The 14,814-nt window shown below is 37.7% G+C and overlaps 1 protein-coding gene across 2 annotated transcripts in view; it reads right to left on the bottom strand.

Moving 5' to 3' along the window:
- Positions 1–14,814, bottom strand: part of POLA1 (DNA polymerase alpha 1, catalytic subunit) — a 308,750-nt gene that overhangs the window by 106,804 nt on the left and 187,132 nt on the right. For both annotated transcript variants that reach the window (XM_025373524.1, XM_025373525.1), the window contains exon 35: positions 6,900–7,016. In XM_025373524.1, coding sequence (XP_025229309.1) covers positions 6,900–7,016 — 117 coding nt within the window. The remainder of the gene's footprint in view (positions 1–6,899; positions 7,017–14,814) is intronic.

The following is a 14,814-nucleotide window of genomic DNA, read 5'->3' as shown; positions in this document are numbered from 1 at the left end:
AATGAAACTAAGTGTCCTTATAAGAAAAAGAGAAAGAGACACACAGGGAAGAAGACTGCCATGTGACAACACAAGCAGAGATTGAAGTGATGAATCTACAAGCTAAGGATTAGCAGATGCTAGAAAAGGCAAGGAAGGATTCCCTGTAAGTTTCAGAGGGAAAATGGCCCTGCCAACACTTGAATTTCAGACATTTAGCCTCCAGAGCTGTGAGACAATACATTTCTATTATTTTAAGTCACCTAGTTTGTAGTTCTTTGTTAATATACTACCTACTGAAGTCTTACACTTGGGTCTAAATAAGTCATTTGGGTCCAAAAAATCCATGATAAGACATGGCTTAGCAGCTGCATATACAAAAAAATTGCTAGGCATTTTAATTTAGAGAATGCTCAAAATGAAAAACACTGAAAATATGGATGCCAAGAAAGTTAACACAACTCTGAATAGACTTAACAGAAATTTACTATCTAGAAAAGGTAGCAGTGACACGTTTCTCCTGCTTCATACTAGTGCTAGTGAGAGCACCTAAAATACTGCATGCAGTTTTGGGCTCCTCAATTTATCAGACACAAAGTCTTTACTAGGATCATTATTCTGAAAGCAGAGCTCTAGAGAAATGAAGGCCTAGGAATATTGGGTCTAGCAAGGAACATTTAGGAAGATAGCTACCTTTATATGTCTAAGAGGCTCTCATAAAATGGGCATTGAATAGGTGCTGAATAAGTGCTTACCAAAGGCAGAGACAGAAAAAGGGATCAGTCTAGCTTTGTGTAGTACCATTCAGTTGAAGTAGGACCAATGAGTAAGCTCCAGAAAAAAAAAAATTCAGGCCAAATGTAAGACCTTTCTACCTAATTAAAAATAAACTTTAAAAGTATACTGACAAAGCAATCCAAATATCCATCAATGGATGAATAAACACATTGTGGCATATCTATTCAATGGAATATTATTTGGCCATAAAAAAGAATGAAGTACTAATACATGCTACAACACAGATGAACTTCAAAAATGTTACACAAGGTGAAAGATACCAGACACAAAAGGTTACATATCGTATACTTTCATTTAAAGAAACTATTCAAAGTAGGTAAAATCCATAGTGACAACAGGGGCTAGAAGGAGGGGGAAATGGGGAGTGACTGCTTAATGGATATGGAATTTTCTTTGGGGTGATGAAAATGTTTTGGAACTAGACAGTGGTGGCAGCCACTTAACATTGTGAATATACTAAATGCCACTGCATGGTTCACTTAAAAATGCTTAATTTTATGTTATGTGAATTACACCTCAATTTTTAAAAAGTACATTCAAAAAGGTTACTAGCACCCATGTGATGGTAAGAGAAGCTGTACATAGAATTTAGTAATCTCATCAAATATGCATGTCAAAATAACAAAGGAGAGCTCCAAAAGACCCTTCATGGTAAACCACGATTCCCTACTGTAGAATAACTAATGACTAGGTTTAAGACTTTAGGTCATAGTTCTAAGGTGCTCTTCCTATATGGACTCATGCTTACTGCCTTAAGAGACCGCAATTATTTTCATGTTTTCTTCTGAAAAAAGAAACTGCCCTAGGTAGCTTGGCAACATTCTCACTGTCCCTAACCTACTTATCAAATCGACTATTTGTTCAGCCATAGCCATTTTGAAATGGTAACATATAATGATTATAAGTTCATTATTTCTCCTCTCCCTTTAAGGACAGAAGTCCTACATGATACACATGTTACGTGTTCTTTTTTTTTTTTTTTTTTTTTGAGAGGGAGTCTCGCACTGTCGCCCAGGCTGGAGTGCAGTGGCCGGATCTCAGCTCACTGCAAGCTCCGCCTCCCAGGTTTACACCATTCTCCTGCCTCAGCCTCCCTATAGCTGGGACTACAGGCGCCCGCCACCTCGCCCGGCTATTTTTTTTGTATTTTTTAGTAGAGACGGGGTTTCACTGTGTTAGCCAGGATGGTCTCGATCTCCTGACCTCGTGATCCGCCCGTCTCGGCCTCCCAAAGTGCTGGGATTACAGGCTTGAGCCACCGCACCCGGCCACGTGTTCTGTTATAAAAGACTTTAGCAATTTTACAAGTGAGGAAAATATGAGAAACATTAGGGGGTTTATCAAAGTAGGACTAGAAGTCATTTCACTGCTTTCCTTGTAAGTGACCTTCAAGAAATTTAGTTGATTAAATAATTGAATAAAGGGCTCCACTATACTGCTCCTGCCCCAGGGACTATACAATTTCACAGATTATCTCTATCATGATCGAGAGAGTCACATACAGACATTTTCTCAGCTCTACATCAAGAATGAATATGTTAATGAGAAAAAGTTTAACTTGGTTTGAAATCCTAGTTCGATAATGAAAGATTAAGAATAATAACAAAAACAAAACCAGAAAGCATTATTTTTGGCAAATTACTAATACAGAATCCTCTGTGGAGGGATTCCATACACATTCATACACATTTCACGATATTAAAAAGTCAAAACCACATTCTTAAAATAAAGAGATACTAAAATATTCATTGCCTAACTTGGGTAAGTCTCATCTCTATCACCAGTATGAAAGAGTTCTATTTTTTAAAAATAACATCAACTTTTATTTTAGATTCAGAGGGTATATGTACATGTTTGTTACATGGGTATATTGCGTGATGCTGAGGTTTGGGGCATGAATGATCCTGTCAAAGAGGGTTCCATTTACTCAGTAACTTAAATAGGCATCAAAATTTTCACTCTCGTATTTAAATGTACCTCCTATATAGCAAAGAATACTCAGGGAATATATGTCTTAAGCAGCAACTTGTATACTGGGAATTTCCATTAGCCTAAAAAACTTAACAGTGAGATATATACATATACATACACACACACACACACACACACACACACAAATGAAGTATCTGAGAAGAGAGAAGATACACGTGTAAAACCCTGAGAACAAAACTGTCCCGGCTTTCTTATTCTAACTCTGGCAATGTGAGCCTGCAGAAGAGCCAGCTTTCCTACTCCAAGTCAATTCTGGAAAGTACTCAAGTCAACTGCAACCTAAAACTAAATGAGAATAGGTTTATTATGTGCAGATAAGACTGGCACAGTAAGAGGCTAGTGCTTTACCATCAAATTTGAACAACATATTTAAAGCTCCCACTAGTCTAGTACTAGGAATGTCTAGTGTTCCATCCAAACAGGCATTTATAAATGTCTATTTTTGCCCACAGATATCAATTTTATATAATCTATGTAACGTTAAAATAGTTTTATAAAGAAATGTTCTGTTCATTAACATGTTTCTAGCACCTAGCAAAGTGCCTAGGATGTATGTGTTTAATAAATAATTATTAAATGAAAGTAAGGTATGATTGAGACAGAGCAACTGAGAACTAAAGAACCAGATGAGTAGAATCCTGCAAAATAGACACCTTGGAAAACCTTCTGGTGATTACAATAATTCTGTCCATTGCACAATTGTTTTTTGAACTTCTCTAGAACTATCTTTGGAAAAATGCATTTTTCCCTCCTACTAGAAAAGCCCAGGAACCTCACAAATAGAATTAAGAAATTCCTCGCCCATTATTAGCAACTCAAAGTTGAGTACATAAGAGTGTCCTGAGTCCCACTGTCAAGGTCCCTGTCAGGAATGGCTAAGGAAAGTATCACCAACCAGCCTGCTCTGAAACTGAGTAACTCCACAGGGTCATGTCCTGAGCAGCACTGGAACCAGAGGAGCTAATCTATGAAAGCTTCTCCTTGGGAAGAGAAGCTGATAACCTTGAGAAACACATGCCTAAAACGCCGCAGTTTTGAGAAGGACAAGGATATGAAGAAAAGAACAAGTCACTTTGAAATCTAAAAAGATTAATAAATAATAAAAGATAACCTGATATATTAAACCACTATCAACATCATCCTCAAAATGTATCAGTCTAATAGCTTAACGATCTAATGATTATACACTAACCTTTTACCTTCTCTTACCAAGAATGCAATCATAAAGCTGGTTGATTTTCTAAGAAGTAATTCGATTTTCACTGAACTTAACTTGATGAGTTAGATATTTAAAAAGTCTCAAAGGCAGCATCAGTTCATGAAACAAGGTGATTCCCCTAAAGCCTACAACTGGATTGATGAGTCACACTAAATACATACACTTTTGTTCTCTCTCTGCACCTGCTGATGCAAGTCTTGAGACAAGACTGACGTAAAAATAATTCAATATGACAGCTAATTCTAACGTTCCACATTTTTAAAAAAGTTGTTAATCATCAAAGGTACACCAAAAAAAGGGCAAGGAACATTTTATGCTTATCAAATTAGTTTTAAAAAATAAACGATAGTGTCCAAATGATAGAAAGGCTATCGTAAAACTGGTATGTTCATAAAGTACTGGTATACAGTATAAGTTGGGATAGCCCATTAGGAAAGCAATTTGGCAATATAAATCATGACCATATTGTATTTATGCAATGTATGTATGTATTGTTGATAACAATTTATCCTAAATGTCAAATAAAGAAAAAATCATTTAAGCAGAAAAATATTCATCACAAAATTTCAAGTAGAGATATTGAAAAGTAGCCGAAAATGCCTAATGAGAGGTATAGTTAAATTTGTGTTTAAAATTTTTGGTACTGGAGGCCAGGTGTGATGGCTCATGCCTGTAATCCCAGCACTTTGGGAGGCCGAGGCAGGTGGATCACAAGGTCAGGAGTTCAAGACCAGTCTGGCCAACATGGTGAAACCCCATCTCTACTTAAAATACAAAAATTAGCCAGACATGGTGGCATGCACCTGTAGTCTCAGCTACTCAGGAGGTGAAGGCAGGAGAATTGTTTGAACCTGGGAGGCAGAGGTTGCAGTGAGCCAAGATCATACCATTGCACTCCAGCCTGGGCAACAGAGTGAGACTCCGTCTCAAAAAAAAAAAAAAAAAAAAAAGGTACTAAAAATGAAGTAAACACAGAAAAATGCTTGACAAAAGACAAATGTGATACCAGTACATATCTTCATTGTGATGGCAACCATGTAAAAAAATACATATAGATACGCAAAAGAATAACTGAATACACAATGATGGCAGCTGTTTACAGTTCCTGACTAGTTGCCAAATTTTGTGAAATGATATATTATCCTAAAATTAAAAGTCATTATTATTTTAAAATAAAATATTTTCAGCTGGCCAAGTGCCGACAGTCCCAGCTACTCAGGAGGCTGAAGCAGGAAGATTACTTGAGCCTACGAATTCAAGGCTGTAGTGAGCCATGATTGCGCCTGTGAACAGTCATTGCATTCCAGCCTGGACAACATAGCAAGACTCCATTTCTAAAAATGTGTGTACCTATTTTTCTAAAACAAGTCTGTGTATCAACCCTTTTCAGCAGGAAATGTTGAAGTCAAAATTTGATTGCTGGCCTGTCTCTGTATTTAAAAATAATAACAGGTTCCCAAGTCTCACCTTCTTCTCACTAAAAACCTTACAAATCTTCAGGCTAGACAAATTTGGAAAGTGAGGCACATTATGGACCTGTCCTAGTGAGACAGATTGCACATTATCATATTATAGGTTCTGAAAGGATCTGCAATAAACTTGTTTAATTTTGGTTAGCCCAGCATCTGCTAGATGTACTTGATCACAAAACCCTCTTTGCTCAAAAGACCTGCAAACTTCTCACTACAGTTTGGGAAATGCCATTTGGGTCAAAGATGCTCAAAGGGGTCAACAGAGGGAATGCATCTTAATTACCAGAGAAGTGTTTCCAGATGCCATGCTTTCCAGTTGGGAGTCATTAATGACAGTATGTCTTACGCCTCAGGTGTGTATATTAAGGTAGAAAAATGGCTTGAGTGGCTCGGTGCGGTGGCTCACGTCTGTAATCCCAGCACTTTGGGAGGCTGAGGCAGGCAGATCACCTGAGGCCAGGACTCGGAGAGAAGCCTGACCAACATGGTAAAACCCTGTCTCTACTAAAAACATAAAAATTAGCCAGGTGTGGTGGCATATGCCTGTAGTCCCAGCTACTCGGGAGGCTGAGGCAGGAAAATTGCTTGAACATGGGAAGCAGAGGTTGCAGTGAGCCGAGATTACGCCACTGCACTCCAGCCTGGGCGACAGAGCAAGACTCCATCTCAAAAAGACAAAACAGGCCGGGTGCAGTGACTCATGTCTGTAATCCCAGCACTTCGGGAGACCGAGGTGAGCAGATCACGAGTATAAGAGATCGAGACCACCTGGATAACATGGTGAAATCCCATCTCTACTAAAAATACAAAAATTAGCTGGGCACGGTGGCACGCACCTGTAGTCCCAGCTACTCGGGAGGCTGAGGGTGCAGTGAGCCAAGATCATGCCACTGCACTCCAGCCTGGCGACAGAGCGAGACTCTGTCTCAAAAAAAAAAAAGAAAAAAAAAAAAAAAGACAAAACAAGCAAACAAAAAACAAAGAAAAATGACTTGAGAACTACTCAACTATGCAGCTACTTATAAACAACTAATCCAGTAGAGGGGACCAAAAACCCCACAAAATAAACCATTCAGGGAACAGAATTGGGAGGATTTCTGCCTCTTACAAATGGGATTCTGATCAAGCCCAAATATGACAGCAGTTTCTAGAATGAAATGGCCATGTCTTCTTTTGTAATTATGTAGTGGCAACTAAAGAAATTTGTATAACTCATATGAGAATTAGTTGCCCTTTTAAATATAAATATAGTATTGCTCATGACATGTGAAAAAAAGACAGCATGTATCTTTCTAAAATCTGTATTTTTTAAAAATAAGATTAGTATATGCATATGGTAGTAGGGCATCTTCATAGGGCAAATACTCAGTATCTACTTCTCAAAGCAAGCAGCCCTCTACCCTCTTCTACATGGTTCTTTAGCATTATGAGACTGTTACCTCTGGTCGAAGTGTAGCTTTCATGCAGGCTGGGCAAAGAGGCCCAGTTCGGGAGAACTGAAGGGGAAGGTGACGAGTTCGATTACCACAGGTTGGCTCCTCACATATCAACCAGCCCTGGAGAGAAGAAAGGGAAAACTTCAGACTTATCACCATCGACAAATATAAGTAACAAATCTTTTTTTGGTTATCAAGATAGACTCATTTTATTTCATCTTTTCTCAGAAATTCTGACATAACTCTAGTTATCTCTCTCTCCTGACATGTTAATTAGCTAAATCTATGCCCCAAACTTAGAAGTTAGGAAACCCATTCAGTTTAAAAAAAAAAAAAAATCACGTGAGATGTTATTTCTTTTTCTTAAGAGAAACACCCTTCCTCACTCAAATACATCAAAACTTGCCAACAAAAACTTCTACTACAGGCAGAATGTAAACCAATATGTTTTAGTTCATTAGGAAAGACCATTACCAAAGTAAAGAATGCACCACATACATGTATAACCTTCCCAATAGCTGAGTGACTATTGGCTAGTTACTTAATTGCTGTGCTGTTTCCTTCTCTGTAAAATGGATACCACAGTACTTACTGTATAGGGTTGTTGCAATGATGGAACAAATTTACAGTGTCTAGGACTATATTTGATATAAAAGAAACACTTAATAAATATAATCAATTATTTCATGTAAACAAAAATAGATTCTCTTATATGTGCTTTCTGGAGACATAAAACTAGCTGCAATGTTTTCAAGGACAACTTCAACTTATCACTATTTTCCAGAGGTTTGAAATACTACAGCTATTGCTCACTTCTCTGTCTTTTAGAACCCTCTTCTCACCTTCCTTCTTCAGTTACTCTCCCTTGCTGATCTTGTTTGAATTTTCTCATAGTGATGTGATAAGAATATGCCTAAGACCTTAAATCAGCATTACGTTTGTTATAAAAACATTATCTGTTAAACAAAGGAGACAAGACTTCCAAGTGGGGTCAAACAAAGTTCAGCTGTTTATACTAAGGAACCAAGGTCTGTGGGCTTTCGTGCTACATGTATTGCCACAGAGGCGTAAGTATAAGGCAAATGTTAGGGTGAGGTGCTGGGTATAAAGGTGAACAAGGTATGCTGCTGCTCCCCTGTCTCATGGTGTTCTCATCTGCGGAGCCCCCAGTAGGGACCTGACTATCTGTAGGTCTTGGAGCATTTTGAGACATGGCAACTTCTGAACTGGTCTTGAAAAATGAGTGGAAGTTTAGTAGGTAGAGAAGGCAGAAAAGACAACTTACACAGAAAGAATAATGTATGTCAAAGAATGAAGGCCAGAAAGAGCTATGCTGTGTTATCATTAATAAAGGAATCAATAACATGCATCACCCCGTATTCTATTTCTAGACTGAACAACTTGTTGGTCTTTTCCCCTTAGATAAGAGCAGTATATACATGAGTGTTGATTCATTATGTCAGGTACTTTAGTCTGCCACTTAGTAATGTTTCCACGTGGTGTTAATCCAAAGCTGAGGGATGCCCTCACTTGCTGCTGTGCTGTTTGACCTCATTCCTCAGAATAGGCTTTTCTTGGAAGTAGCTATAACAAAACTCAGGGGAAAGCACCAAGAATCAGTTCTTCTGGCTCCATTTAAAACTATCACAAAAAGGCAAAGTGTATAGATCTTTATGACTAAAAAAATTATGCTACCTTTAACGAATGTAAAATTCATCTAGTCAATACACCCACAGTAAGCATTATTCCTACCTTCATTCAAGGCTAAACTATTTTAAAATTTAATATGAGCTTTTCAGGTAGAGGGAGGGTCTCAATGAGTCCTTAATGAAACTTGTAATATATGCCCAGAATTACATTAAATATTGTGAAGAACAGGCAAAAGGGCCCCAGGTACAGTTTCAGGAAATTACAATCTAAATAGGAAAGCAAGGTCCACACACAGAGACTATAAAAGCAATTCAGTATGGCTTGGCTTTAAGAACCAAGTTGTGTGGTACCAACTACAAATGCTAACAATACAGAGAAGGGATAGGTTAGTGTCTCAGATAAACTACTACTACCACAGCAAAAGATCATGAACCAGATAATCAGTGGTTCGGAGTCACAGGCAGCTGTTTGTTTTAATTTTGAGGGTGTATTACAACATCTTCTTGATTTAAAGAGACATTTATATTCACATTTTAATATTTCTGAAACTCAGATGCATTTATAATGGACACGTACAGCTTAATAATGTACTTTAGTTTACTCCAAAAAAGCTGTTAAGTCAAGAGTGCAGCTCACAATCAGCTCCTTAGAATTAAAGAAACAAGATACTGGCCGGGCACCGTGGCTCACGCCTGTAATCCCAGCACTTTGGGAGGCCAAGGCGGGCAGATCACGAGGTCAGGAGATCGAGACCATCCTGGCTAACACGGTGAAACCCCGTCTCTACTAAAAATACAAAAAATTAGCCAAGTGTGGTGGGACACGCCTGTAGTTCCAGCTACTCGGGAGGCTGACTGCTTGAACCTGGGAGATGGAGGTTGCAGTGAGCCAAGATTGCACCACTGCACTCCTGCCTGGGCGACACAGCAAGACTCTGTCTCAAAAAAAAAAAAAAAAAAAGAGAGAGAAACAAGATACTTCAGTTTAGTCTGTTCTAGGCATGGGAAATATAGCGGGGAAAAGTGGAGCTGACAGCAAGAACAGGTATTAAATTTTAAATGCAGCCTATAAACATTAAAGGTAAGACTAGTTGTTTCTTGAAGTACCCATTTAGGTATATTAATAAAGGAAACAAACCATACAGGACTGGACCACTCCTTTATCATTCATTGGGTCTGTTACTTTAAATTTGATACCTGAGGCTTTATATGCTTTGGAATACGCAGTTAGTTAATGTTGCCAACCATAGTTGTAATTCATCCAATTCTAAACAAAACTAAAAAAATAAGCAGACAGGTAACAACTATCATGTTTTGAGATAAGAAATTATTCAATTCCAAAATATAATCTGGATATTAAAATTATTTAATTTTTAAAATATAATGTTCAGAAACTATAGAGTTCTTTTCAGATGTTTTTGAAATTTGATTCTGTCAATTTACTATGACTTCACAACTCACTGGGGTAGCTGCCAACCACGGACATGCTAAGTTATCATCTCACCTGTTTTTAAAGCAAACACCTAACCCTATCTCTGACAGAGGTACTAACTAAATGTCCTTTCAAATCATATAGAAAACAGATAATATAATTTGTCTAGACTTCCTACCAGTTATAATTAACATTAAAGAGGTCTTTTTCCCTTTGTCACCTCTCTATTCATCGCTTATTTGGGTTTGTTTGTACTTACTATCTGTTAATCTCCCTTTACAAATGACAACAATAACTAGTGCTATTATGCATGGAAATTAAACATGCTGATAACTGTGTGAAGGGAACTGGGGCTGAAAAAAATATTAGAAGCCTGTAACTCTTTATGCTTCTTGTTTTATTTTGATAATTAAGCTTTTGGTCATGGTGTATTTTAAACAAAACTCTTCTATGTAGGAAATAGGCCCTAATCATATTAAATACATGCTTTGCTTCAATTCAATTTTGTAAAGTACATTTTATTTAACCCTTTGTTCACCCAACAAATGCCAACCAGCTAGCTAAATCTAACCTTCAAGGAACATTTGTGCTGTTAAAAAATAAATATAGGCTGGGCATGGTGACTTATGCCTGTAATCCCAGCACTTTGGGAGGCTGAGGCAGGTGGATTGCTTGAGCTCAGGAGTTCAAGACCAGCATTGACAATATGGCAAAACCCTGTCTCTACCAAAAATACAAAAATTAACTGGGAGTGGTGGCACGCACCTACGGTCACAGCTACTCGGGAGGCTGAGGTGGGAAGATGGCTGAAGCCCAGGAAGTTAAGGTTGCAGTGAGCAGTAATTATGTCATAGCACTCCAGCCAGGGTGACAGAGTGAGATCCTGTCTCAAAAAAAATTTTTGTTCTAAATAAAAATAAATAACTATAACAGGTATTTGAAAATATTCCATTGATGCAAATCTTATAAGATCTCACACTGAATTTTGTCTCTTAAGAGTGACAAAAACAAAGCAAGTGAAAATAATAATATTGTGTAAGTTCACTTTGATTTATCACTCACAAAGACAAAACTTAACTTACTTTCATTTCTCACTTTCAGAAATAACATACAGCCTGTACAGCCCAAGGCTACATTGACAAGTCAATGGAAGAGGATATTTTTAATAAAAGTATAGTTCCTTGGAACTACTAGTTATTTGGAACTACCCAACCTATAAAAAGATTTGGATTTTAATAAAAACCTCTAGAATCACTTTAAGGATGTCTGCTATCCAAATATGCCATTTTATTATGTAATGCCACTTACAAATTATCATAACCAATAGCAATAAGGTCAATAAATTTTCAGTTGCCTGGCTTAGCCACATTTATATATAGAAAATTCAAAAGAGGTGAAGTCAGCCTGTCCAATAGCAAAACAAACCTTTACCAAAATGCGCCAAGCTCTATCACTTGTTGCTTTAATCTCAGCATCACTAATTCCTTAAAATCATTGTGTATGAAATTGTGCCAAATGCTGATTGGTTCTGATGACTAAATTATATTTCTGAGGCCTCAACTAAAATGGCTTCTGTCTGCACATGTTAAAAAGGGATCAATTTCCACTTGTAACTGAGGCATTCCTAGTAGTTGCACCTTAAACACAAACTGTTATTCATTTGTGTACATTTGTATTTTTAGAAGGCTACACACACAGAAATCATCTAGATCTGAAATTGTGGAGCATAGGAGGCCCTCAAAAATATCTTTCGAAGAAACTATCAACAGAGTAAACAGACAACTCACAGAATGGGAGAAAAGATTTGGAAACTATGCATCTGACAAAGGTCTAATATCCAGAATCTATAAGGAACTTAAACAACTCAACACGTGAAAACCAAATAACCCCATTAAAAAGTGAGTAAAGGACATGAACAGATACTTCTCAAAAGACATATAAGCAGCCAACAAGCATACGAAAAAATGCTTAACATCACTAATCATCAGAGAGATGCAAATCAAAACCACAATAGGATACCATCTCACACTAGTCAGAATGGCTATTATTAAAAAGACAAAAAATAACAGATGCTGGCAAGGCTGCAGAGAAATGGGAATGCTTATACACTGTTGGTGGGAATATAAATGAGTTCAGCCACTGTGGTAAGCAGTTTGGAGATTTCTCAAAGAACTTAAAAAAGAGCTACCATTCGACCCAGGAACTGCATTACTGAGTATATACCCAAAGGAGGATAAACTGTTCTACAAAAAAGACACATGCACTCATATGTTCATTGCAGCACTATTCACGATAGAAAAAACATGGAATCAACCTAGGTGCCCAACAACAGAGGACTGGATAAAGAAAATGTGATACATACACACACACACACGCACACACACACCATGGAATATATAGTACACAGCCATAAAAAAGAAATGAGATCATGTCCTTTGCAGCAACATGGATGCAGCTGGAGGCCATCATTCTAAGCAAATTAATGCAGGAACAGAAAACCAAATACCACATGTTTTCACTTATAAGTGGGAGCTAAACGTTGGGTACACATGAACATAAAGATGGGAACAGATTCTGGGACTATTAGAGCGGAGAGGGAAGCAAGGGCTGAAAAACTACCTCTTGGGTACTATGCTCACTACCTGGGTGACAGGATTATTTGTACCCCAAACCTCAGTGTCATGCAATATAACCCATGTAACAAACCTGCATGTGTGCCCCTAAATCTAAAATAAAAGTTGAAGTTATAAAAATGTAGAGAAGCAAGTTTATAAAAAAAAAATAAGGAAAATAACAATGCACAGTAGTTTGCATACTCGAGTCAAATATATAGTGGGCCCTTCTCCTCTCATTCCCCATCAGTCACCAGGTTTGTCTACTGGTCTTTCCTTTATAGTCCCATTACCACCAACCTCATCAAAGCCAGACCTCAGATTGTTCTATTTCAGTAGCCTCCTCCCTGGTTTCCCTGACTCCATTCTCTCTCATATCCAACACAAAGGGCTCTCCACTCCCATCTCCCAATCACATACCTTCCATAGATAATTAAGAACAAATTCATTGGCCTGGCTTTCAAATCCTTACAACCTCATCCCACTCCCCCACCCTTTCTCATCATTCTCTTACACAAACTCATTGCCCAATCAGGTTGGTTTTCTCACTGTACTTACCACATTTTGCCTGTTTTCACCTCCTTATCATTACACAGGCTGGAGAACCTCTGCCTAAAAGGCCCATTCCTTGATCATCAGTTCCATTCGTCTTTTGTGAAATTTTCCCGATCCACAGGGATTTCTTCTTTATTCCACCTAACGCTGAGCATACGCTGTGGTGAACTGTCTCTTAACCATCTTATTTTACCATCTCGTTTTGCCTACCTAACTGGATGGTCAGTCCCCTGGGGAACAATTTGTTTTGGAGCTGGTACTGTCCTCCCTAGTCTCTACCACAAAAGTTCACACTCAGTGAAGAATACAGAATTGAGGTTATGAAAAACCGCATGAGTAGGGTTTCTTTCCTCCCATTTACTAACAGATAATTTTGTGCAACTCACTGAACCTCTTTCTGAGCCTCAGTTTCCTTATCTATAAAACAGGAGGTAATAATATTTACTCTATTAGTGTTGTTCAGAGGATCAAATAAGAAAACTCACAAAAATGTTGAGTAAATGTAAAATATTGTTATTATCTTGTCTCTGGTATTGGGGAACATTATTGCTAAGCTATAGCTGACAATGCACTATTAAAAATGCACCATTTTAACCAGGAAAGAGCCTGGTCAGCGTCCATCTGGTGTTATCACAAAATGGAGAACTAAAATAATGGATAAACAGTACGATTAGGTGGTGCTGCTTCTCAATTTGATTGCAAAATATTACAACTATGTAGTCAACATAAGTGAAATGTTCGTTTTTTTTTTTTTTTTCCTGATCAAACTAAAATATAGTGAAGATATAGATGGTAAAACAGGCAGTGGGGGAAGAGGAGGCTGTCTTTGCTTTATTTCTGGATTCACAGATTTTCAAGAGACAACACGGTTCTGCAGTGACGTATGATTTAGTTTAAATTGTAATGGCTCACCAGGAGTGCAGTGACAGGGTCACAGGACGGGGTCTGCCAGCATGCATGCTCTGAGTTCATCAGATTATTACTAGGTTTCAATAATGGCCATTAACCACCCCTATACCAAAACTAGATGCACTCTGATAACATCAGACTCTCTTTTCAATCTAAACCATTTATAAATGTTCCGGGGTTCCCTTGCAGGCACATTTTTCTGCCACAGAATTATCCCTAGTGGCAAAAAATGGGTCTTCTTATAGATAGTGCACAGTATGGGCCCACAGCTGCTTTTGAAGAATGACATGTTGTGATTTGGAATTTCCAGAAATATCAAAAAACAAATTGCTTTCTGACCCACATTTGTACCCAAAACTGGGAGAAAATTTCCCTAAGATCTCCAGGGGAAGTTTTAACAGGAATATAATTTTGCTTTTAAAGTTAAATCTTCTACACTGCAGCATGCTGGCATGTCAAAGAGTGATTACTAAGTCCCAGAAAGGTGTTAGGGTAGGAGATGAAAGAGTAAATCAGGAAAAATAAATACATAAACTAACTATTCACCAAAGTTAATACAAGAATATTTTGAAGAAAATTATCAAAACAGAAGTAGAAAGCGCCTCATCGGTCAATATAAGAATTTTAAATATTATTAAAATTGATTTTTTAAGTAAGACATCTCTTTAAATGAACAGTCATATGTCATTTCATCCAAGTTATTTGAAACTTATTGATCTTATCATTTGTAAAAGGACCAGACTCTGCCATCAGTTTGCTGA

The sequence above is a fragment of the Theropithecus gelada genome, chromosome X (genome assembly GCF_003255815.1).
Source record: "Theropithecus gelada isolate Dixy chromosome X, Tgel_1.0, whole genome shotgun sequence".
In the NCBI taxonomy this organism is placed as follows: domain Eukaryota; kingdom Metazoa; phylum Chordata; class Mammalia; order Primates; family Cercopithecidae; genus Theropithecus; species Theropithecus gelada.
Note: the sequence above shows the minus strand (reverse complement) of the source record. Positions and strands in the feature narration are given on the sequence as shown.